Consider the following 23,140-nt stretch of genomic DNA (forward strand, 5'->3'; position numbering starts at 1 on the left):
CGCGGCCGCCGCCCCCTCCCCGCCTCCCGCACGCCCAGCGCCCGCGGCAGCCCCTCCCGGCGCCCTCCTCGCTGCCCCTCGCGGCCGCTCCCTGCCGGGCTCCTCCCGGCCGGCCGAGGGGCGACCTGCGGGCGCTCCTTCCGTGCGCTCGGAGCTGCGCTCTTCCCCTCACAGCTATACTCGTTACCCCGGGCAGCTCCTCGTGGAGGAGAGGAAGGAAGCCAGGAATTGTCACTTGCCATCCGAGTTCCCGCACCCCGCCGGCCTCTTCCTTAACATTAAGAGTGGTTTCTGACAACTACGGCTCCTGAGTTTATAAGTCAGAACAAGAGTGCAGTGCAAAACCGGCATCTTGAAAACGTTCATTACCCAACTGCCGCGATCTCCTGAAAGCTGTTCCCAGCACTACGATGAACTTGCAGCATGAGCACGGTTCTCTGCAACCTTAGTTCTTTTCTCTGAATCTGTTTTTCCTAGTACTGTAATTACAGACAGATCTTGCGTTGCATTTGCCTGCGGCTAAATTGGTTTTATCTTTCGTCCTTAGCAGTTGCACCAAGCCCTTTCATGATTTTCCCCACTATATTCTGAAATCTCACAAATATTAGGAGATCAATAGGAGTTAATTACTTAGTCTATTTTTTCCCTTTGCACTTTCTCTAGTATGAATAGATAAACGGCTGGGCCTACAGCCTACACTTAAGAGCTCAAATGAAATGGCTGGACCAGTTGCCTGATGACACAGAAGGGGATGGAAAACGATAATTACATTTCTCCACATCTCTAGTTCTTAGGAGGTAATTACAGCTCTCCCAGTCACCACATACCAGTCCAGTTATATAATCCTGCTCTGTTTGTTAAACTTGTTTGAGAGCATTGTTTGACTCGAGCTCACTTTCTTAGTCACACATAGTGCCCAGAGAACCACCCCTTCGGAACACCTCTACGCACACATGCAGGTGCAGCAGGCACCGTACCCACACCAGACAGCTCTCCTACAACGCTGTCACTCTGTTAGGACCAAACACCACCACCAGCAGAAAAGAAAACCTCACATACTGTTGTGCTTCTGACATTTACTACTGAGAAACTGACCCTGGACATGTCATTTCTTTGGTTTTATTTCCAAATTATCTTCTCATGATCGCTGTTCTTTTAAGCTGACATCTGTTCCTTCCCTGGATTACAGTACATGAAGTGTCTGCATATTTAGCAATTACTCACACACGTATGGCTTGAAGTTTTCCATTCAGAAGGCAGAGGCTTTGGAAAAAAGAATAAATGGAAGTTGCATCATTGGGACTTTCAATGCACTTTAATCTTTTCTTTTTTTTAAAGTAAAATCTTCACCTGCAGAATATATAGAACATAACTGAGATGGGAATATCTTATTGCTCTTCATTTTGGCCTCGGGACAGCTGAATTCTCTGTTAGGGTATGTCAGAATACAAGAAGCTAACTGTTGGTTTTTTTGTTTGTTTGTTTGTTTGTTTTTAATTCTACTGGTCACAAAGTTTTCTTTCTGTAGTGATATTTACTCAAATAAGTTCACATACTCTAAAACCATAAGTAATAAACCCAATTTGAACATGTTTTCCCTTTTAAAATAAATTAAGAAGCAGTATACTTCGGCTTTTTATTTGTATAAATTACACCACAACAACAGGTTTTTTTAGACACTGAGAAGAGTCTGTATTTAGCACTTCAATCATCGTTCTCAGGGTTGGAAAGGTCTCTGATACTGATGGTAGGCTCTTGTAAGAAGGTGAAATACTGAAAGAGGAGAAAAAAAAAAGACAATTATTCATTTATTCTAAATTAGGAATTTTTTACCTGGAAGCTAACATATTGGTTTACATTTCTGCTTATCCACTTCAACAAATTTGGGATTTGAAGTTAAGAACCTGTTTCCAACCCTCTCAGCTGTACTGTTCAAATTATCAGTGATATCCCATAGCAAATCAGATCAGGAAACTGATCTGTTTTAAATTGTGGTTTTGGCATGGGTTATTTGTAACTGAGACTGTTTCATAGCACAGGCTTTCCTCTCTCAACTGAGAGATGAGTGAGGAATGAGCCAGAGAGAAGAAAATGCTAAAAAAGCTGTCTTTGATGCTGAGAAAAATATCTATAGAACCACAACTTAAAGAACATAAAGTAATAAGTGAAGGTAATTACCCTGAGTAGTTAATTTGTCTGTGGTATAGAAATAGTAGTGCATAAGATAAGGAAGTCTTGAAGACTTCAAGCTGTAAGAAAGGGGAAAGCTATTTCAAGCTATTTCCAAAGAGGAAAGTTTCCCTGATGAAGATATGTGAATGTGAGATTTAAAAAGAGGTTGAGTGTATAAAATAGGGAATTTACAGAAGAAGAAAAAAAAAAAGTGGGAACCATCAACATTTGGTATTTCTAAGACAACCAAGTCACAATATTTGCACAGACTACTTTTAGCAAAAACCCACAACTGTTAAAGAAACATCAACTGCTATTTGCTACACTAGTTTAAAAATATCACTTCTTAATGAAGGCTGAGCTTGACTGAATTTATATGTAGAATTTTAACTCCTGCCTGATAAAGTCAGACTTGAGTCTTCTTAACAGCATCCGTCCTTTACAAATACATTTTATAGCCTAGCGAAATTCAAACCGAGCGCCACAGATGGAGTTAAATAACATTGAGCAGCATGCGATATTTAGCACTAACACAGAGCTGTGGAGTTCTATGGGCTCTCAGGATCACACAGTAGCTCAGGAGGTTTGTGATCCAACATCCCGCTCAAAGCAAGGTCAACTGCAAAGACAGCGCAGGCTGCCTGGGGCTCCATCCTGTCAGGTCTTGAAAATCTCCAGGGATGGAGACTGCACAGTCTCTCTGGGCAGCCTGCTCCACTACTTGATTACCTTCAGGGTGAAAAGATTATGCTCAATCTGAACCTTGTTTCAACTCATGTATGTTCCTTTTTATCCTCCTACCAAGCACTGCTCTTATACTTCTAATAAATATCAGAAAGCTGTTGTTAGGGCTAAGCCTTCTCTTCTCCAAGCTGAACAAGATCAAATTCCTGCTGTTGAGATATGTGCCTTGCCATCTTGGTGGCCCTCTACAGAATTCACTCCAATTAATCGTTGTCTTTACTGTACTAACAGCCCCAAAGTTGGACACCGAGTCCTAGGTGTGATCTAAAGTGCTGAACAGAGAATGATTATAATCTCTCTCGATCTATAGGCTTCACTCCTGTTAACAAAGCGCAGGATGCTACTGGCTTTCTCTGCAGCCAGGATTTGCTGCCTGCTCATGTTTTGTCTGCTGTCTACAAAAGCATACAGATCTCTTTCACCAAGTTGCTTGCCAGCCTGTACTGCTGCATGGGATTCTTCCTCTTCAGGGACAGGGCATTGCATTTGTCTTTGTTGACCTTTATAAGGTTCCTGCTGGCCTCTTCCTGCAGCTTATCTACATCCTCCAGATCCAGCCCTGTCCTCAAGTGTGTCAGCTGGACACCAAAGTGGGGAAACACCTCCTAACCCCACAAGCAAGAACTCCATTCATTCCATTGCCTCTTCCAGGTCTGTCTCAAGGTAGATTACTGCAGTGGTGCAGTTGTTACTAGGTTACAGGTGAAGCCCGACTCACTAACTACTCTTTAAATCTGATCATCCAAATTGCTTTCTATCCAACTAGTCCATTCATCCAGACCATTATGAACTATTGCTGCTGTTTAACCCAGCAAGTGTCTAAGCAGCATGCAGAAGTTTGTTCACTTCCTTCTCTTCCCAGTGGGATGGAGAAGAAACAAAAAAAAAAAAACCAAAATGTAGAACTTGTGACTTAAATCTATTTACTAAGATCAAGAAAAGGAAAATAGTTATGACTACATATATATATGAATGCATAACAAGTGATGCACAAGTAATTGCTCACCATCCCCTGACCAGTGCTCAGATAGGCCCCAAGCAGTAGGAAAGAGCAAGACAAACTCCTACTCTCTTGAAAAAATCTTTCCACTTGACATCATATGGTATGGAACATCCCTTTGGCCAGGTTAAGCAAGCTGTCCTAATTCTGTTCTCTCCCAGCTCCTTAGGCCCTCTGCTGAGAATAACCTTGGCTTTGTACAACACTGCTTATCAGAAATTATAAACATTGGTGTGTTATCAACATTGTTTTTTCTCCTATAACCAAAACAGAGCATCATACCAAACACTCTGAAGAAAACAGTTCAGTCCCAGCTGAAATCAAGCAGCTACCTTAGTACAATAATACTGTGGGAGGCAGTATCAAATACCTTACTGAAGTCAAAATAAACATGTTGCTCTCTTCCCATCCACAAACGTAGCAGTTCTACTGCAGAAAGCAACATGTTCATCACCCTATCTTAAGAAACAGCCAATAAGGACTCTCACATAGCCTGAAATGCTTTGCTAGAGGAAAGACCTCATGACTGACTTAGCAACTAAAGCATGGCTGATGAGTGTCTAGTTTCCCTGAATGGTCCTTCAGACCTTTTGGAGACAGGCTTCCTTTCATTTGGTCACCACAAACATCCTGTGATCTGTACAAATTCTCAGAGATTACAGACAGCCTTCTAAGGACATTGGTCAGTTCTCTCAGCACCATTTAAGTGCTGTGACCCCGACCTCAAGGACACTAAAACTGTTTTGCTGCTGTTTTTGTTTGTTTGTTTTTATCTCTGACCCCATTTTTAAGATTTTGTTCAGGGAACAACTACTAAGAGACAAATCAAATGCAACGATCTTGCTGTACTGACAAGGAATTAAAATGTTCAATATTCAAAAATCTATTCGTTAGAAAACCTAAATCTGTAGGCATTATACTGAAGTCACAGTTATATTAATGCAATTCTTTAGAATCAAAACTTCCATTTACTTGGAGAATACCTTTTCTCCAAATTAAAATAGTACTAACGAGTAAGCACACCACTTCCAATGTATAATTTGAAGAGATCCATAATAATGCAAAGAGCAACCAAGTTGCATTTTTTCTCTTGTTTTATTCACTCAGTGACAAGATTTGTTAATAACAAAATCAGAAAAAAAGGAAATTAGACCACAGGACAAAACAAAGCAAATGTTAAGTCAACAAATTTTCTCAGAGACTAACACATGATGACTCTCTCTAGACTGCTGCTCTGTTAAACTAGAAATGTCTTTATAAATTAGGATTTGATAAGAGTAAGAAGAGTCATTCACTAAACTCATCATGTCTCAGTCAGTTCTTCTAGTACAAGCTTAAAGTTGACCTACAAAGTTCCTCATAGTTTACTTCTCCACCCTCATTCTCCTTATCTGAACAAAAAGAATTACCTTTTTAGATTCATCCAACTCCTTGCTATTTTGCTAAAAGCTTCAGATCCTGGTGCTGTCATTGCTTCAAAGTCAACAAGCTGAAAAAGCAAAACAATTTAAAAAAATCTTAAAAATGGGAGAAGTTTCAAGTTTTCTAATTTCAGGAGGTTCATCCTTGAATATTTGTAATACATAAATTCAACTTTAAAATACATATCCTCATTTTGTGACTAAATCCAGTTTACTTTTTTTTTTTTTTTTTAATTATCTCTTAGCAAGATGTCTTTGCTATTGAGTCAGTGCCAAGAAAATACTGGTTTTATCCCCTCATTATAGCACCCAATTAACCATTAAAACCAGGATATTTCTCACTTCCACATACTCTATTCCACAAAATACTGTGTCATAGGAATGGCAAATTTATTCTGAACTTCCCACATGTTCTGTATTATTTCTTTCTGTGAGCTTTCAGACAAGTTTAACTATGCATAGCCCAGAACTATGGAAAACTTCATATTTACAGCTAATAAGTTTTCAGTAAAACAGCGTTCAAAACACATTGGTTCATTAAAACTGAAATATTTAAGTTGAAACATTTGTGGTTTAGTAAACTTTGACTGAATTCAAGAGTTCTGAAAGAAAGTTACCTCTACTGCTGGTGGGACAGAAGCTTATTAACTTATCTGTGCACAGATCAGCTTCTTTCTCACCACTGAACAACTTAGTTTGCACGCCAGGCACTAAAGCTGTCTGCAGGTTTGAGCATTCCACCACCACAAATAATATGTGGCTGTAGCTACTAGCAGAACTTTCTGCCAGGAAATAACAGAACTCCTGATAACTGGGCATCTTTGTCTTCAGAGCAGGCTGATAATGCATGAAAAGATAGATTTTTTTTTTTTTTAATATGCACTTGTAAGCTACTAGGAGTACAACATACATTCTCTTCATGGCCTTGTTTGTTTCTTTTTGTATTTTTTGATCTTATCAGCCTTCTAAATTCATTGTACTGAAAGGACAGACTTCATTGTTTTCAGGACTTTCTAGAACAGAAGGTAAAGTCACTCTCTTTTCAGTTATCCACACAGGATATTTTCTTCAGCATCGATTCTGACTGGAATTCTGATGATTTTTTGATAATACATTAAAGAGACAGATGTGCTCTCACTTCTTTCGTGTTGAGGAGGTAATACAGCTAACAGACAAACCATTTAATAAATAAAGGGAAATTGAGCAAGATGGTATAGTATTTAAATGTAGTCACTTACAAACAAGGTCATTTTGTATTAAGCAGAATACAGAGGTGAAGGAGGTTTTGCAAGAAGTTGCAAATACATTTCTGCTTGCCTGAAGTGCTCACAGATACAATGCATGCTTAAAATTTTTGCCATGCATCCAGAAAAGCCACCCAGTATACCAAAGTATTCTCAGAGCTCAGTTCAAAGAAAGCTGGAAAAAGCAGTGCAGCACAGAAGAATTGCTTCTGTTAGAAACGTGTGATTATTATGGGACACAATCTGCTGCAATTTGACTAACCAGAAGCACTGGGTATATTATTTCTAAGTCTCATTTGCTCTCTCAGGCTGGAAGACACAACTGTAAGCAGCTATCTCTTCTCCAGTACATAAATATGCAACTTCAGTTCATTCTCACAGCTCCTTCCTCAAATTCACATCCTTCCCCAAGGCCTTGATACTTACCTTTCCTTTAGGGATTTTTCCTGATACCTCCTTTCCACTTGCCATTAGAGCTCCCATGATCACTGAATAAGCTATCACACTAAAACAAACAAACAATACCCACAGTAAAAGTCTCTCCATAGCGTTACAGTAAATAACAGCATTTAAACAGCAGTGTTTTAGCCTACACATACAAAAAAAGAATACAGTGTTGTTTCACAGATGGTTCATAAAATTACATGCTAGCTATTTTATATTAAAAAAAATGAAGTGCAACACACAAAGTGAAATCACTGTTACTTTCAAACAGCATTAGTATGAAGCCATCATACTATGGAGTTTAACTACTGAAGAACACTGTTTCCACAGTAGTCAGAATTATAATTTCAGGTTTGGTAGTTCTTAAAACTCCATGTAGCTGAATAAAAAGCAAACTCCTGTTTCCAAGCTTAGCTAAAGCCCAAATGAGTTTATGAACCAGGCTGGAGACACCACAGAACAGAAAGAAATCCCCTTATTCCACCTGCTCAATATATATATATTGATATTTAATTGTGAAACTTAAACAACTTACATTAATTTTTTCACTCAGTAAGAAAATTAAAGGTTAATTATAGAAATGAAACTCTCTTGGTTATTTATTTTCCACTGAAATAAGTTTACTAATAAACTTGAAACAACTGGAGAAGATTTATTAACAGTAGTTTTAGATGTAGACAGGTTGGCATTAAATTGGAATTTCAGTTGCAGAGATCTGTGAAATATAATAATTTATGCTGGGGTTTCATTTTGTAATTCTAACAGCTGCAAAAAGAACTCCATTAACCTACATTAATATTTGCAGTGTGTTTTCATAAAATAAGTTGTACCAAATTGTATCTCATCTAAAATATGTGTTTCAGTGAAGCTTTTTGAGTCAAATTTGAGCAGTATAACACAATGTAGATTCGGAACCCAAATGTTACAACTTAAAAATAACTCTTTTCAATTCTAAAGGCCATAAATACTGACTACTCGTCTTTTTCTATATATGTGTGGTCATGAATAGTTACTACCAGAAATTGTAGGCTAGAGTTTAAAACAGTACAAAAATCAGTGCTCATCACCACAGCAGCATAAAATGAGGAACAGTACAGGTCAGACAGCTTAACTCAGAGATTACTAATCTTTTTAGACAGTGAAAAAACTGTATGATACCATACACATGGACATTTTATAGAGTGCATCCAAGAAAACAGATGTGATAAAGACAATCACTAACCTTGATCCTCTTGAAAGCGGCATTAAATTATAGAAGTAATAAACTAATGACAGGATCAAGTTGCACACAGCATCTGCTTCCTAAGCAAAGGCAAAAGATAAAGATGGCTTAATATCCAGATGTTACCATATACATAAACACATATTGGAAAAATCTTACAGCACTTATTTTATAACCGTTTTATATGTGTATAACCGTTTTAAATGTGTAAAATATCAAGCTGAATTTTAACTAGTATATAAAAGTAAGATGCAGTTATGCATTTTATATTACAGAATCACGGAATCACCAAGGCTGGAAAAGACCTTCAAGATCATCCAGTCCAACCATCCACCTATCACCAATAGTACTCACTAAGCCATGTCCCTCAACACGGAATCCAAATATTTAGGTGAAACAGTTAATCTATACTGTGTGAAAGAATGAAAAGTGCAAAACACTGGCTCAAGTACAGTTGGGTTCTTATTGCAACAGAAATGAACACGAATACATGGAAAGAAAAAAACCACTAAAATTGTGTTCATGTAACTTCTCATCCTGCATCCAGCCACTATAAACCAAATCTTTGTGTGATCCTGAGTGGTGCTTATCACTGAAACGACAACCACAAACTCATGCAAACAAAAAAACGAGAAAAAACGTCTAGCACTTCTATAGCAGAGCACGTTGTGATATCAAGAGCTTGTCTAGACTTTCTCCAATTACTGCAGCAAAGCAGAGCAGATTTCATTAGCAGATGGAATTATGGCAACTTCTTATATTATTTGACATAACTAGGTTTAAACAAGCAGTCAATTTTATTACTTAAGATCTCTGTCAGAAAGCATTAAGGCATTGACTGTTAAACACAAGGTACAAAGACATAATAGAATTTTGGCAAGGAACTCACAGTTGTCACTAAAACAAGCTTACCCCCAGCTCTGCAGAAAGAATTAAGATTTTTCCTTTAGCTGTTAGATCCTTATATAGTGCGTCTATTTCTGCATGATACAGCTGTGTTCTTTCTTCTGTTGTCTGAGTTTCAACTGAAAATAATATGTTTCCAACTCTATCAAGCAGATTAAGCAGAAAAGGAGATAATTTTTTTTGTACATATTCAGGCTAAGTAACAAATGCACAGCAGTTAAATACCACATCATAAACATTTGCTCTTTCTTTTTTTCCCTTTAAGCAGGAGATTATGTGGATTACCTTCATTTTACTAAAGCAAACAAAAAACCCCACTTGAATCTTAAAACATGTTGTCATGCTGCAAGTTTGTCATATATAAGATTGTAATCTAATTTTAAAATATCTTTTTTTGCCTCGGAAATGTAGTTAAAAATATAGTTAACTTTGAAATTCATCAAATATGACTTGCTTTGGTATAAGTGTGTAATTACAAAATATGGGTCACAAACCATTAACATGGAATAAAACGTGTACAGAGTAAGATGCTGTATCACTTTGCTGATACCAAAACATTTTTCTAAAATAAAGACATTTTGCATCACTTCACTGATAGAGATGTATGAAATAGAATGTAAAATTAAAAATCAATAGACACATTTACACTTCAAAAGAGAAGTTCAAAATCCACGCCCCACATTAGAAGCACACATGTTTTGGGGAAATTCCCAAGCATAGAATTTAAAAGCCCATAATAATCAATAAACTAAAAGGTAAGAATTTAATCAACTTTAGTCAAACTTTGACTAGTAGCTGGAGGGGGTTTCTGGCCTGCCCTAGGTAGATTCAGACTAATGCTCTTTGAGAAGATAAAGAAATGGAATCCATGAAGTAAGAAATTTGTTATCTCACTCAAAGAGCAGCCCAAACTCCCATCTGAGCATGTGACATAGCTCAAACTGATAAGTGCAGATACAGGATCTGCAAACATCTTAAAGAATACACAAAATGAAAAGGCCAAAATCCAAACGAGTCTTTTTCATTCTCTTTCTAGCTTCCATAACAGACAAAGGCTTATAACAACAAAAGTACTTTGGTATGGATAAAGACCAAGTCTTTTCCTCCTTTTGGTATTTTAAACTGTAGGAAGAATATTGAAGACTCCCTTCATTTATATGCTATCTGTTAGAGAATTATCCCAACAGGATGAGCTCCAGAAATAGCATCCATATTCCCTCTTTGTTATGGAACGTGATAGGAAACAGAAGCACTAAAATAAACAAGTGGTGGCAAAAATGTCACCAGTAAAAAAAACAAAACCCACTTTATACAAGTAGAAATGGCATTCAAGAAGATTAATTGCCAATACTTCATCATTACTTAATGCATTTAAGACCCTGAAAAAAATAAACATACTTATCTCCTGTTATTGTAATTGTGAATCCATCATATTCTTTCCCTTGATCCTTGAGGCTGGGGACTTTTGTGTTCACAGTGAACCCATCTCTCGTCTTACTATTAAACTGCTTTCAAAGGAAAAGAAAGTAATTATAGGGTGAATGCAAATAGACTGCCTCTATTGTTCTGAAATATCTGGAACTGGAAAGTGAACAAGCTGGATGAACAGTACAGAGTTACTGTTAACTACATTATTTCATTCATTTTTTTCTTCTTATTCAATGGAAACCTGAAGTACTGAATCAGGCATGTTAAACCAGAGAAAATGTACAGGTTATGAAAACCAGGAAAAATACTTGCTGCCAGTACTTAGAAACATGTATTTCAAGCTAAGCCAAATAGAGTCCACTATGTTTAGACAACATTTTCTTCATTGTTTTGGAGCAACCTGCACTTTTAACTCCACTAATAGCAATTTTCTTTTCTGGTCTGTGATTCTACAGTAGCCATAAGAGGCATACTATGGGGCTGTGTTTGCATATTCATTTGTCAGTAATACCTATTAAAAACACCCCATAGAAAAATTCAGAGGTTGAGCCACACAGCTTCTGAAAGTTACCTATAGTGCACAAGCAATTGGTATAGCAAGCAAAGTCAAAACCAGACAGTGCATCAGTAGTAGCAAGGTAAATGCATCATACAATAGCTGTTCTATGGTGATCAATCAGTTTTGCTTAGAGATAGCTTGGTATCTATGATCTATTAATGAAACCACAGTGCAGACATCCTGACAAGGAAGTTATGAGTTTGTCTCCATTTAGAATGACTATTCCTTCCCAAATTTTATTCTATCGTAAATGAAGTTTTATTCAGTGCTTATTTATTGGTCATGCTAGATTAATTTGGGGTAAAACCTCTGACTTAAACCTAGCTTAAGCCTTACTGTTTGAGATAAGAGTATTTAACACATTTGGTACGTTCCATTGCACAGCCGTTACACAGGGACCACCAGTAGCAAGTAGAAAAACTATAGATTTCAACAGTTCCTTGTTCCAGAGCACAAAAATGCAAAGCACACTTCTATGTTGATGATCAGTCAGCTAAGGGCACCCACTCCCTGTGTCCCCCTCTGCCAGCCTCCACCACGTGCTGACCTACACAAATGATGCTAATACAAGAAGAGCTTGCATGTTCCTTATCCTTCAGACACATTTTCAATTTTTTTCTTCATACTGTACACGCACACAATGAGCCCATTACAGCAGATTTAATCACAAACTTCTCTGGCTGAAAGGGCTGGCTTCAAAGAATTATATTCAGCATCTTGTTTTTCTGTAGTTACCGTAACTAGACCAAGCCTTTCAAATATACACCACACATGTGTATTTACCAAAGGGAAGGTCATGCTCTATATATGTAGATTTGAAATAACTGAAGTTAGTGTTTCAAGTTGTTCATTTTAAGCTTTACACAACTGTTACACTCTGGTGAATTGGATAGACCCCAGAATAACCTGCATTATTTTGAAGTGTTTTCTTCAATTTACCTTCATTATTGGAAGAAGATCTTCTACTTTATGTACTTTTTCCAAAGCTTCTCGAACCTCCATTAGTCCTTTTGGATTATTAGCACTAGAAGAAGAAATAACTAAATATAGAATTGCAGTAGTTGAACTCTTTAACATTTTTGAAAATCCGCTTATTTAATCTAATTAGCTAACCAATGAGTTATTGAAAACAATTTATGTTCTGAAAAGGAGTTCCTTCATACTTGGCCACATGCTCATTTATTAGTACCTTTTTAAAATAAAAAAACAAAGCCTCTCCATTCTAGATCACCTGCATTTCTTTTCTTCCAGCTTCAGACTTTAATAACATACTTCAAATTTATCTTATTCATTTGCTGTTGGTCACTCTGAAGCATGGAACTAGGTTTACTTGGTAGTGTGGGCAAAGGGGTTGTTCTAAGTGTTCTAAATCTGAAACAGTTTAAAGACTTTTCTGCGCTTTCATTTTCAATATTTACATAGCAAAATCAAACTGAACAATAGAACTCTATATTTAACAAAAGTTACCAGGCCAAAGGAAAATTAGAGGACTTAAGAGTTTCTTAATTTTTAAATTTATCAGAACATTGTTGCCACAAATGAGCTATGGGTGATGAAAATATTTTACTCATCAAAAAGCAATCAAAGTTTGCAACAGATAATAACGATTTTAGAATCTTTAGTCACCTCTTCCATTTGAGATTCTGCTCTGGAGCAGAAGGTTGTAAAGTCTACAACCCATTTGTGTAACAAGTAGTAAAGATTCCCTATTCCTTCAAAACTACTTGCCAAACACCAGTTTCATATAAAATTACCATCCATAAGTTCCATAATCCCTTCTCCTCATTCACACAGGTGGGATTTATCACTCCACCGTTCAAGAAATTATTCTCTATAATTAGAGAAATTGTATTCTGTTCTACCTAGAGGGATCATGATATCTTGAAGAAACCATTTTTAGACAGAATTGAGACCTACTCTGGCCAAAACAGCAGGAACAAATTCAACAGAATTTTTTAATAATAAGCATACTGTAATGATAATAATTTTCCTATTAGTTTAAATAGCAAATAATAGGATTTGCATTTCCATTCAGAAATACAACAGTTACAGACAATAAGAAAACTAGAAGGCAGTAGAATTAAGAAAATATCTTTCAGACTTTCTGAAATTAATATTATGTAAATTTCAAGTCAGTATCACCAAGGGAGTGAAGCAGTAGACATGGGAGAGGGAGGATTATAAGTAAATAAATCAGTAAATTACCCATGATAAACAAGGATCCTATCTTTGATAAAATGAAGAATTTTCTCAAAGTACTCCAAGTACCGCATGTTAATCACCTGTCCCCTACAAAACAAAACAGTTTCAAGTCCTGTATTTCAGACCAGCATTTCAGGATGAGACACAAACAGTATTCATTACAAGTTTGACTGAATTTTATCCACATATGCCTTTAGATCAAAGAAAAGGACTAGAGGTGTCTCTGAAGTGGCAACTGTCCATCTCCAATTTTGAATGTAGATTCTAAAATGAACTTGCAAAAACTCACGTATCATTGGAACTGTTCTGAGATAAACTGTATTTCACAGGTATTTTCTTATTTTTTTGCCTATCCACTACCTATATGATAGTTATCACTTCTTAAAAAGATATAATTCTCAGACTTTTAGGCTAGTAGAAATTGAAGAACTAAGACAGAACTATTAATGTGCATACTGACTTACTCTGAGAGCCAACAACTCCCCAGTTTACATATTTGTTAACACATGTGGCTGATACACTCTGACAGTCCACATACAGTTTTCTTTATTCATCTGAACCTCTACATATTGAATTAATTCTGCTTTGATTCCTAACAGTTAGGAGTACTAACTACTGAAGGAAGAGAACAAAATAAATTCATTTTCCCCCAAAGAACACTATGAAAAATATAAATAAAAACTAGGTAAAACCCTGCTAGGATACTAACCACTCTGAGAGGAAAAATTACATACCATTATTGCATTTGTAGGAGTCCTTCCTCTTCTCCCAGTCTACAAAACAAGATTTTATAAAGCAAATGTTATCGCTCTCTGAGGAAGCAAGACCACTGTCAATCACAGGAAGGTGAATCACAGGAAGGTGTATACACTTGGCTTTTATGCACTCTAGGCGATTTTGGCAGCTTAACTCCCTAATGTCTCACTCCACCATCTCACACTTCAGAGCAGGTCTACTCTCACTGCAATGGCAGAATCACTCTTTAAAAACTGAACAGAATTAGAATACATACATATCTGCACAAAGTAAAGGGAGGCAGGAAGGGAAAGAAAAGAGGAAGGACAAAGATAAGTTTCCGTACATTATTTGCCCTTGTTGTACGTCCCATCATTTTCCATTTGTTTTTAAAATATCTGTACAACAGGCAGAAGCACATCAGAACAAGGAACTGGATTTTCCTTTAGTGACATCTTGGAAAATACGTACAAATCAGACCTGTCTGTAAAGCTATCTAGAAGCAGTACTGGAGAAGACTTTTAGTGGGTGGTCAGACACTATTTTTGCTTATTCCTACTGTCGTCTTGTTTGATGAGCCCTACCATCAAAGATTCAAAAGTAACTGTGTTCCAGAGAATGTTTTTATTGTTTTGTCAAAACACAGAGTATATCACTAATGTTTAGCCGATCCCAAATTTTTGTTTTGCCCATGGAAATAGCTCAAGCTTTCAAAAACGTTTTCTCTAATGTAAATCAAAGTTACCAAGTTTCACTATTTGCCAGAAGAGAAATAAGTCATAGTCCGACTTAAGTATAGACCCACAAGTTAGTAGAGACAGCCAGTACAGTTGAATCTCAAGACTACTCAGACCTAGAAGCCTATCAAGCGTAGTAAAGTACAAGACTTCTCTTACATACCTTCAGCAAAAGTTCTCCAAATTAAAACAAAACACCAAAATTGTTTTTTCTGACTCTCTTCAGTCACTGTGCCATTCTGAGAATGGATCTTGAATTCAATAGTCATTGAATGCTAGTGTCTCCATATCAAAATTCATCTGTCAGGAAAACCCTGGACTGCAAATGCAAAGCATTCTGAGTAAAGAAAATGTTTATGCTAACAGGTGTCTAATCCAAGTATTTTTGCACACAGAAATTACTTGTGTACAGTTTATACCAAACAAGCTAGAAATAGCTTGAACTCAGCATGACCAGAGCTGTCATGAATATTAAAACAACAAAATCAAGTTCCACTTCTAAAACCCTCCAGTGGCTAACTAGTTCAAATAGATGATTCCTCCCTGCTTTCCACTATTTCCCTCCTGTAGAGCTACCCAGTCCTCATTTTTGTCAAATAAATTGCACAGTTGTATGGTGTAGTAATACTAAAAGTTTGTACAATACCACATGAAATCAGAGCAACTGAGGAAATTATAGTTACCAGTATGAACTGCATGGAACCAAACTCAGTACCTGCAGTCATATTTAATACATTCTTCCAAGAGAATGTATAATGTCCTTAGCCAGAATGCCAAAATATTATTGTTACTATCTATTATTTAAGCTACTGTCAGAAGAGTCCATAGTAAGTCAGGAAATCAAAAACCATTAACCATCTCTTTTCACATCTAGAACTGGAATACAGAACAGAAAACTGATATTTTGTCCTTATCACTCTACTGCTATTGATGCACTTTTTATTTGACTGAACAGCTTATATCTCAGCATATTTAATAATCATGAAGAGATGCCATTTGTCAGACTAGATAATTTATTATACTTAGTTTTCAGATAGCCATGATCTAAGAAGAATTCAGAACAATTTCCAAATTGTAAGCTTAATATAAAGCAATAATCCTGAAAAACACCTGAAAGACCATAAAATGATCTCAGTTATCAACAAAAAAGTGAACAGTTCTGTAGCCTATAATTATCTTCAATTAGCAGCCATTTTCCTGTTGAGTAGGTCTGCATAATCTCCTTGTGTTACTTAATAGTCTACTAAATTTTTGTTTAGAAACTATAAAGGACTTAAGCACATTGGAAAAGTAATTTTTTTTTTTTTTTTTTTTTTTTTTTTTTTTTTAAAACAACCATACACCACATGGATATATTCATTTCTTTTATCTGGCACCTGATGTGAAATCATCAGGAGGGAATTCAAAAGCAGAAACAAACCACTACTATGGAAAGTTAATCAACAAAAACAGGTATTAATTGGGATTCAAAGTGATCAAACAGGTACTGATTCCTAGAGTTAAAAAGGATGTCATCAGCAACCAGTACTAAGTAGGACCAGCTTCTAAGGCTGCTTTAAATCTACTGTTCCTTGCAAAAAAGCCCCAAAAGAGTAACTTGCAGAGAATAATCAATTTGCTAATAAAAAGTATGATAAAAAATGGCGATGAGGCATCTAAAAGTCAAGGCTGATCCAAACACATGAGACTAAAGTTTGATTAGCTGTGGGCCTTCCACTCTGAGTACTTATAAGGCTTATTTCAAATTTCTGCAGCATCACCAAAATAACTGGAATCGTGAGTTTTGTTTTTCTCTCAGCAGAGAACACCAGCAATTAAAGTACTTTGACCAGTGAAAAAGAGAGTTACTAACAGCCTGCAAAAGGGATGCACTTCTGCAGATTAAATGTTCAATCTTATTTCAGCATAGTAATCAAGTCTTGTAACATGAATGCCTTTGTCTTCTGCAAGTTCAGACCACATAGGAATTAAGCTCTTCCTCTCCAATTTAAGAACAGATAGAAATGGATTAAGTATGGAAAGCATCCTTGTCTCAAAGAACAGCTTGCTGTCATTTCAGCTGGATTTCAGGTGTGTAAAAAGAGGAATGCAGCAACAGCAAAGATGGACAGTTTGGAACCCAAGTATAATATTTAATTTGAAGGAAGACAGAAGGCAGAGCATAACACAGTCCAAAAATCAGCACATTCTTAGAGCAAACACTGACTTTCACAGGGATTTAAAAACTACATTGTAACTACTCCCTAAAGCAAAGGGCAGCCTAGCAGAATGGTAGGAAGGATGGGGAGAAATGATCACTAGCTTCTGCTTGTGAACATCAGATTATCACTGCTTTTCTCTACAGAAAATTATTCTCAAAAAGGCTTTTTTCCCTGCCCTTTTCCAGATGCTTTCTCAAAAAGGAAGAAACAGATAAAAGCAGAACGACAGATCAAGGATTCAATACTTCCTACAGTAGGGGAGAAGAAAAGATGAAATCTTGCTTATGTATTTACTTAAAAACACCCTCTGCTCCTGTGATTGACAGTGATGTTGCCACATTGAGTGTCTCACACTTTTACCACTTACTGGGCGGTAGCGCTGTCTTGACTGCAATACTGAGTCTTGCAGCATGGGAGAAGATGGAACGTACAACAGTGGTTGAATCTTAAATTTTACCTTTGTTTGAAAGTGCACTATTACCCTTGTCAGGTTACTTACTTTTGTCACTTTTGCTGTATCTGACATTCTCTGAGACTAAACAAGAACTGTTTTGTTCTACTATAAGTCAGGAACAACGGTAACAGAACTGCTTTGTTTCATAATCACTGCCACTGTCTTCAAGAAGCAGTGTGCATAAGAGTTAAAACTGTGATGAACTCTGCCTTAAATATAAACCTTAGATTATTTGGGAATTAAAAACAGCATGTAAAAATATGCATCTTCCAGGTAGTACTTATCCCTTGAAATCCAGGAGAAAGAGGAATTGTCATGAGGGAAAATCAGGAGTGCACACAAAAAACAAATGGTCCATTAGAAAATAAAAAGTACATATTGATGCAAAACAGCAAGCACTTATGCATTGATTATTATAGCACACTGTTTCACAAACAAGCAGTAAATTTCAGTTCCTTAGTGTGTGTGGGGAAAATTTTGGAAAATCTCATACCTGATTAAATTAATGTGGTTATTGAAACCTCTGCTGAGGCTTCGTGCAGGCATTTGGTCCAACCAAAGCACAGGTTGGTCGGGGTCTGCTATCCTACAAAGACAAAAGACGTTATTATTGGCACGCATTTCACTCCACGTAATATTTCTAATTGAACTTTATTCTTACACAAAATAATTTTAGGCAAAAGCTAGAAATAGGCAGTCACAAATAAGTGAAACATACCTAAGAATATTCCTAAGAATATTATTAAGCATTTCACACAACTATGGCTCACACAAAATAAGGGCTTCAAACAAAGTTGCAGAGTATCTTAGGGTCTTTCACAGCTTTGCTTCAACCACAAAAATTCACTCCAAACCTTTTCCTCACTTTTTTTAAAAAGGGAAAACAGCATTTTCCTAACTGCACTCCTGATGCTTAAAGCATCGTTCTGTTTTATCAGAATACTTTCTACTTATAGAGTGGTGGTTAGCATTCATTTTCTCCTCTTTAAAATTCAGTAGGGTTCTTGCATTTCATGTCTTTCATTTAATAAAGAACAGTAGCCCAGATAGTGATGTTTTCCTATTGCTGTCCTGTTGATTTGCTTTTAACATGTTTTGGGTACGTCTGTTTTTAAGGAGAGGCTATCACTCTGATTGCTGCTCCTAATTGGCTTATTATATCTAGTTGATCTGCACAATTATTACTAACACTATAATATCACTGTATTTCTTCTTATCCTTCTTTGTTTCACCTCCATACTTTAACTTGCTATTACTCAATAGGCTCTTTGCTACACAAATTGCCTTTTATTTTGCAGAAGAAAGAAGCATAACAGGGACTCAACTTCACTAAGGCTTCTAGATGCTTCTGTCACATAAACAAACAAAAATCAGTTACCCTACAGTAATTGGGATTCTTCAATCAAATGTGCCTATGATTACTCCATCTTTAGGGTGCTCTGGGCAAAAGAAAAGATCTCTCATTGCCAACAGAACCCACCAACAATAATTCTTTCTTACTAAGATGTATACAAGATTCCTCCTATGGCGAGTTTCACTTGTTCTAAGGAAGAATTTTTTGTATTCAAAACTGCTCTTCTCAAAAATTAAACACAATGTTAGGAGTGATGTATTAATGCCAATACCAATGCCCATACAGAATTAAAAGTGAATGAATTAAAAAAAAAACTCCTGAAAGGAAGTTTGACTTTGCAGTATGCCAGTTTGTAGTGGACTAATATCAACTATTATGAGAGATATTTTACAGGATTTTGGTTTTTAAGGAATTAAACCAATATAAATGCTGTATTTTGACTTCTTGGTCTCAAAAAACAAACAAACAAAAAAAAAAAACATATGCCTCAACTCATTCTTAACTGCTAATGTTACTGCCAGAATAATGACAGAAAAATATGAGCTCTGACTCAAGAAATGCACAAGCCACAAAAAAATATGGCAGATTGCAAACATATTCTTGATGGCTGTTATGTGCTTGGGTTGCAAAGTTATATTAATCACTGGGCTTAATCAGTGCAGATGCTTACCTAAGGACCAGGAGCCCAAGCTGGTAGCTTTCTCACTAAGGTAGCTGACGTGGTGAGACCAATGTGATAATCATCACATGGCTATGTTACTACAGATTTTCTCTATTAACAACTGTGAAGAATCTGCTTTGAGTGTAACTTCAGATGAGAACATCCTATGTTTTTTATCCTCTCTCTAAAGAATTGGGCAACAGAAAGGTCCACTGATAACAGGCACATATAGTGGTATTGGCATGACATACATAAAGTATTAAAGGGCAGAATTTGGCTAAAAAGTATCTCCAAAAACAGAAATCAGTAAATGATTATACATGATATGAATAACTTCCAAACAATTGGCAACAGATCTAATTGTAACAAAGTTATAACTAACAGCTCTATTAGTAGTAGTTCTGTGCCAAAAAACTCTGCACTACGTACTTCTTTAGAAACAGAAAAATTGGTTGAAAATGAGAGGAAAGATTCTTATGATGGATGTTTTATGCACCGGGAGAAGTGAAAGAAAAGCAAGCTGCGAGACACGTTAAGAAAGTCCCAAACTCACATTTTTCAGACAAATCTGATGATATAAGTGTGTGGATCAAGAACTGATCCCATCCATGTTTGCAAGACATTTTTGTTTTAGTCTATTCTGTTTACATTACAAACTTCAAACGAAAAACCAAGCCAAGTAAACACCGCTCAAAGCCCAGAACGCCTCAGTCTAAGCTCTTCATTTAGATGATGTATTGTTACAAAATCCTTTAAGGAATGCATTGGATTTTTCAGACTGGATGAGGATATGCACAAAGACACATTCAAGTACATAGGCTAACATCCATCTGTTTCTAACAAGGAAAGAGTAATTGTTCTACCTGTTCTGACTTCAGCCCCTTGGCTAATTGAAGCATGCACCACTGTTAAACTTAAGGCTTGTTTTCTCTCTTCTTTTACCATTACCTTCGCCACTTCACAGCAATATCAAACATATCCCTCCACTGCATCAGTCTTGTTTTCCCATTCATCCGAACTTTTGAGTTTGCCCAAGTTCTCTGTACAGCTTGCATTACCTCTAAAGTAGCCAACCCCATTGCTGGGAGGTGGGAGGAAAGAAAGACAAACAACAACAGAAGTAGAAAATCAATTAGAACCAGACGCTTATTTTTCATGCGGACAATAAAACCAAAGCAGGGAAGTGATGTATTTACAGACAAAACTGTCAACATCAATCTGGATAGGGAGATCACAATTTCCAACCAAATTGCTGATACCATTATTTTCATTTTAAAACTGTTTAATTATTTCAAATGCATAGAGCTTAAGAAAAATGTATACAGATAGCAAAGACAGAGCATTAAATTGTAACTACACTAACTTTTTATTTTTCAAATGTATAAAGCTTTTCCAGTATACCTCTGTGTATTCTTTTATTTGGAAGAAATCCTGGTGTCTCATACTGCATCATGGAACCCAGATGATCAGCTACACATATGAGTTCTTGCACATCAGTCCTATAGCTTTCAAAATTCTGAAACAATACATCTCTTACAGAAAGAAAAACATACATCAGACATAACTTGGCAACACAAATCCTGGAAGTTATAAAACACAATTCGTTTGTATGGTAATAAATACAGTTTGTGTGGGAAATACTCAAAAGCTTTATAAAGAACACCCATTTCTCCTCATTGTCACCAAACATACACCGTATATGGCAGTTACACTCTGTATCTGAAATCAAATCCTGGTCCTACTAAACTTATTGTCAAAAGCTATTTTGCCTTCAGACCCTCTCATTATTAAATGGTGCTGAGTTAACTAACAACACACCATCCTTCAGTGGATATATCCTGAAGAACCTCAAGACTAAATAAGGAAAGAATACATATAGAAACTGGAAGCCTTATTCTATCACTTCTCTCTTAATTCTGTAAAATACAAATTGCGTATATGGAACAGAACCACACAAAAGCCAAATGCAATTCAACATTATACAAAGATAGAAGGGATACAGGAGAACGTATCTAGAAATGCATTTATAGCAGGTGAAATTACTACCCTTTATTTAGATGCATGTTTCTAGCCTAGAAGGCTAGCCTAACACATCGCCTACTTTGTTGGCTGCAATCACGCTCCTTCTAAAATACTGGTTACCTAAGTTTTTCTAGAGAATATTTTTCCCAGTGAAACTCAGCTGTTCCTAAAAATCTACTTAATGCCTGGGAAATTACACCCATAATAAAATAAGAGCACATAGGAAGAAACTGTAGTAAGGGTCCTATAATACCATATTGAGGATCTCAAACTTATATCTTAATGTTATTTGCAAAGAAAGCAAAGCAGATTTTTAAATAATTTAAATTATTATAAATAATTTTATATAAAGTAAAAACAATATTACTTGATTATGTGAAGATCAACTTGCAAAAACTATCTTAAGTTTCATTCTTTCTTTCTTATGAAATAAATCAACTCCAATCCCAGAGATTTTAAAAAGAACTTGCACACAGAAAAGGCAGGTCTAAGTGCCTCAAAATTAGAAGTCAAGATTTTAAGAAACATTGGAGGGGGGTTAAAGAAATTAAAAATACTCACTTTATGTGTGGCTGTAAGCCTGGTTGTTCTTCATAATTTTCTATAAGAAAAGGAAGATTTTTGGCCCAGTGGTCCTTGAAGTTTCCAGGGAGATCTACATCAATATTATACTCTGTAAGAGGGGTATCCAAGTGTGCATGCAAGTATCTAGAATACTCTAGAGGAAAGAAATAAAATTAAAACAAATTTGTACATCAGTTTACTTCTGTAGTTATATGAAGCCACAGGTTATATATTTGTCAGTTATCCAACATGATTTTAATAAGATGTTTTTAGATAATAAAATTTTGCTATTAACTGATTTCTAAAACAGAAATACATCTACTTCAGCTAAGTATTTACCAGTACACAGAAAAATACACTTGACTTATGGTGCTGGCTTTTAACCATATGATCTACTGCTAAGCATGTACATTTTTGGATGACATACTCTACAGCACTCATTAGAATACACAGTGGTTTCTTTAAAATGGCCATAACTGTAAGCATGTGTGCATTTTCAGAGGAATGAAGAAAAAAACAACAAAACTAACAAACAAAAATTTCAACTCACCTCGGAGATATTTCACTTTCAGATACTCTGGGCTAGCCTTCTGGCCTGGTAGTGGATCATTTAACATAACTTTAGTCTGAGCTTTAATGCCTTCATAAAACTGTCCCATTGCAACATGGCTGAGTCCTTTCATATACTGACATACTTCATTGTATGGTTCTAGCTGTAGACACCTCTAAGAGATTAAAGGAACAAAACATCCACAGATCAAGAAAGAATGAATGTCTTCAAATAAACTAATTTGTTCAGTAGAATCTTCACTAATAATCAACAGATCTTTTCATTAAGTTCCATATTACATCAAAATTCTCTTTCAAGAGATGCTGATCAAATTCTTAAGACATAAAACTACTAGCTTCACTAAAGAAAACAAAAGAAATTGCCAATGTAAACGTGCTTTCTATCTCACTTTCATTGTTATGAAGGTAGATCATGTTTGCACTAATGGTAATAGCATTGGTTTCATTAGATTCATTCAACTAGGAAAAAAAACCATTCCTGATGATACTAATAATGGGGT

At 36.2% G+C, this 23,140-nt stretch overlaps 1 protein-coding gene across 1 annotated transcript in view; it reads right to left on the reverse strand.

Annotated features, from left to right (window-relative positions):
* Positions 1-1,649: 1,649 nt before the first annotated feature.
* TTC13 (tetratricopeptide repeat domain 13) overlaps positions 1,650-23,140 on the reverse strand; it is a gene marked incomplete at its 3' end in the record, with an annotated part of 36,972 nt that continues 15,481 nt past the window's right edge. The window contains exons 11-23 of the mRNA XM_079550793.1: positions 22,621-22,795; positions 22,068-22,224; positions 20,886-21,016; positions 20,433-20,565; positions 17,963-18,055; positions 13,346-13,429; positions 12,080-12,164; positions 10,552-10,661; positions 9,160-9,295; positions 8,248-8,327; positions 7,008-7,086; positions 5,326-5,405; positions 1,650-1,773 (exon numbers count right to left, since the gene is read on the reverse strand). Of these exons, the coding sequence (XP_079406919.1) occupies positions 1,650-1,773; positions 5,326-5,405; positions 7,008-7,086; positions 8,248-8,327; positions 9,160-9,295; positions 10,552-10,661; positions 12,080-12,164; positions 13,346-13,429; positions 17,963-18,055; positions 20,433-20,565; positions 20,886-21,016; positions 22,068-22,224; positions 22,621-22,795 (1,467 nt within the window). The remainder of the gene's footprint in view (positions 1,774-5,325; positions 5,406-7,007; positions 7,087-8,247; positions 8,328-9,159; positions 9,296-10,551; positions 10,662-12,079; positions 12,165-13,345; positions 13,430-17,962; positions 18,056-20,432; positions 20,566-20,885; positions 21,017-22,067; positions 22,225-22,620; positions 22,796-23,140) is intronic.

Source organism: Tetrao urogallus (assembly GCF_951394365.1).
Source record: "Tetrao urogallus genome assembly, chromosome: 2".
NCBI classification, from domain to species: domain Eukaryota; kingdom Metazoa; phylum Chordata; class Aves; order Galliformes; family Phasianidae; genus Tetrao; species Tetrao urogallus.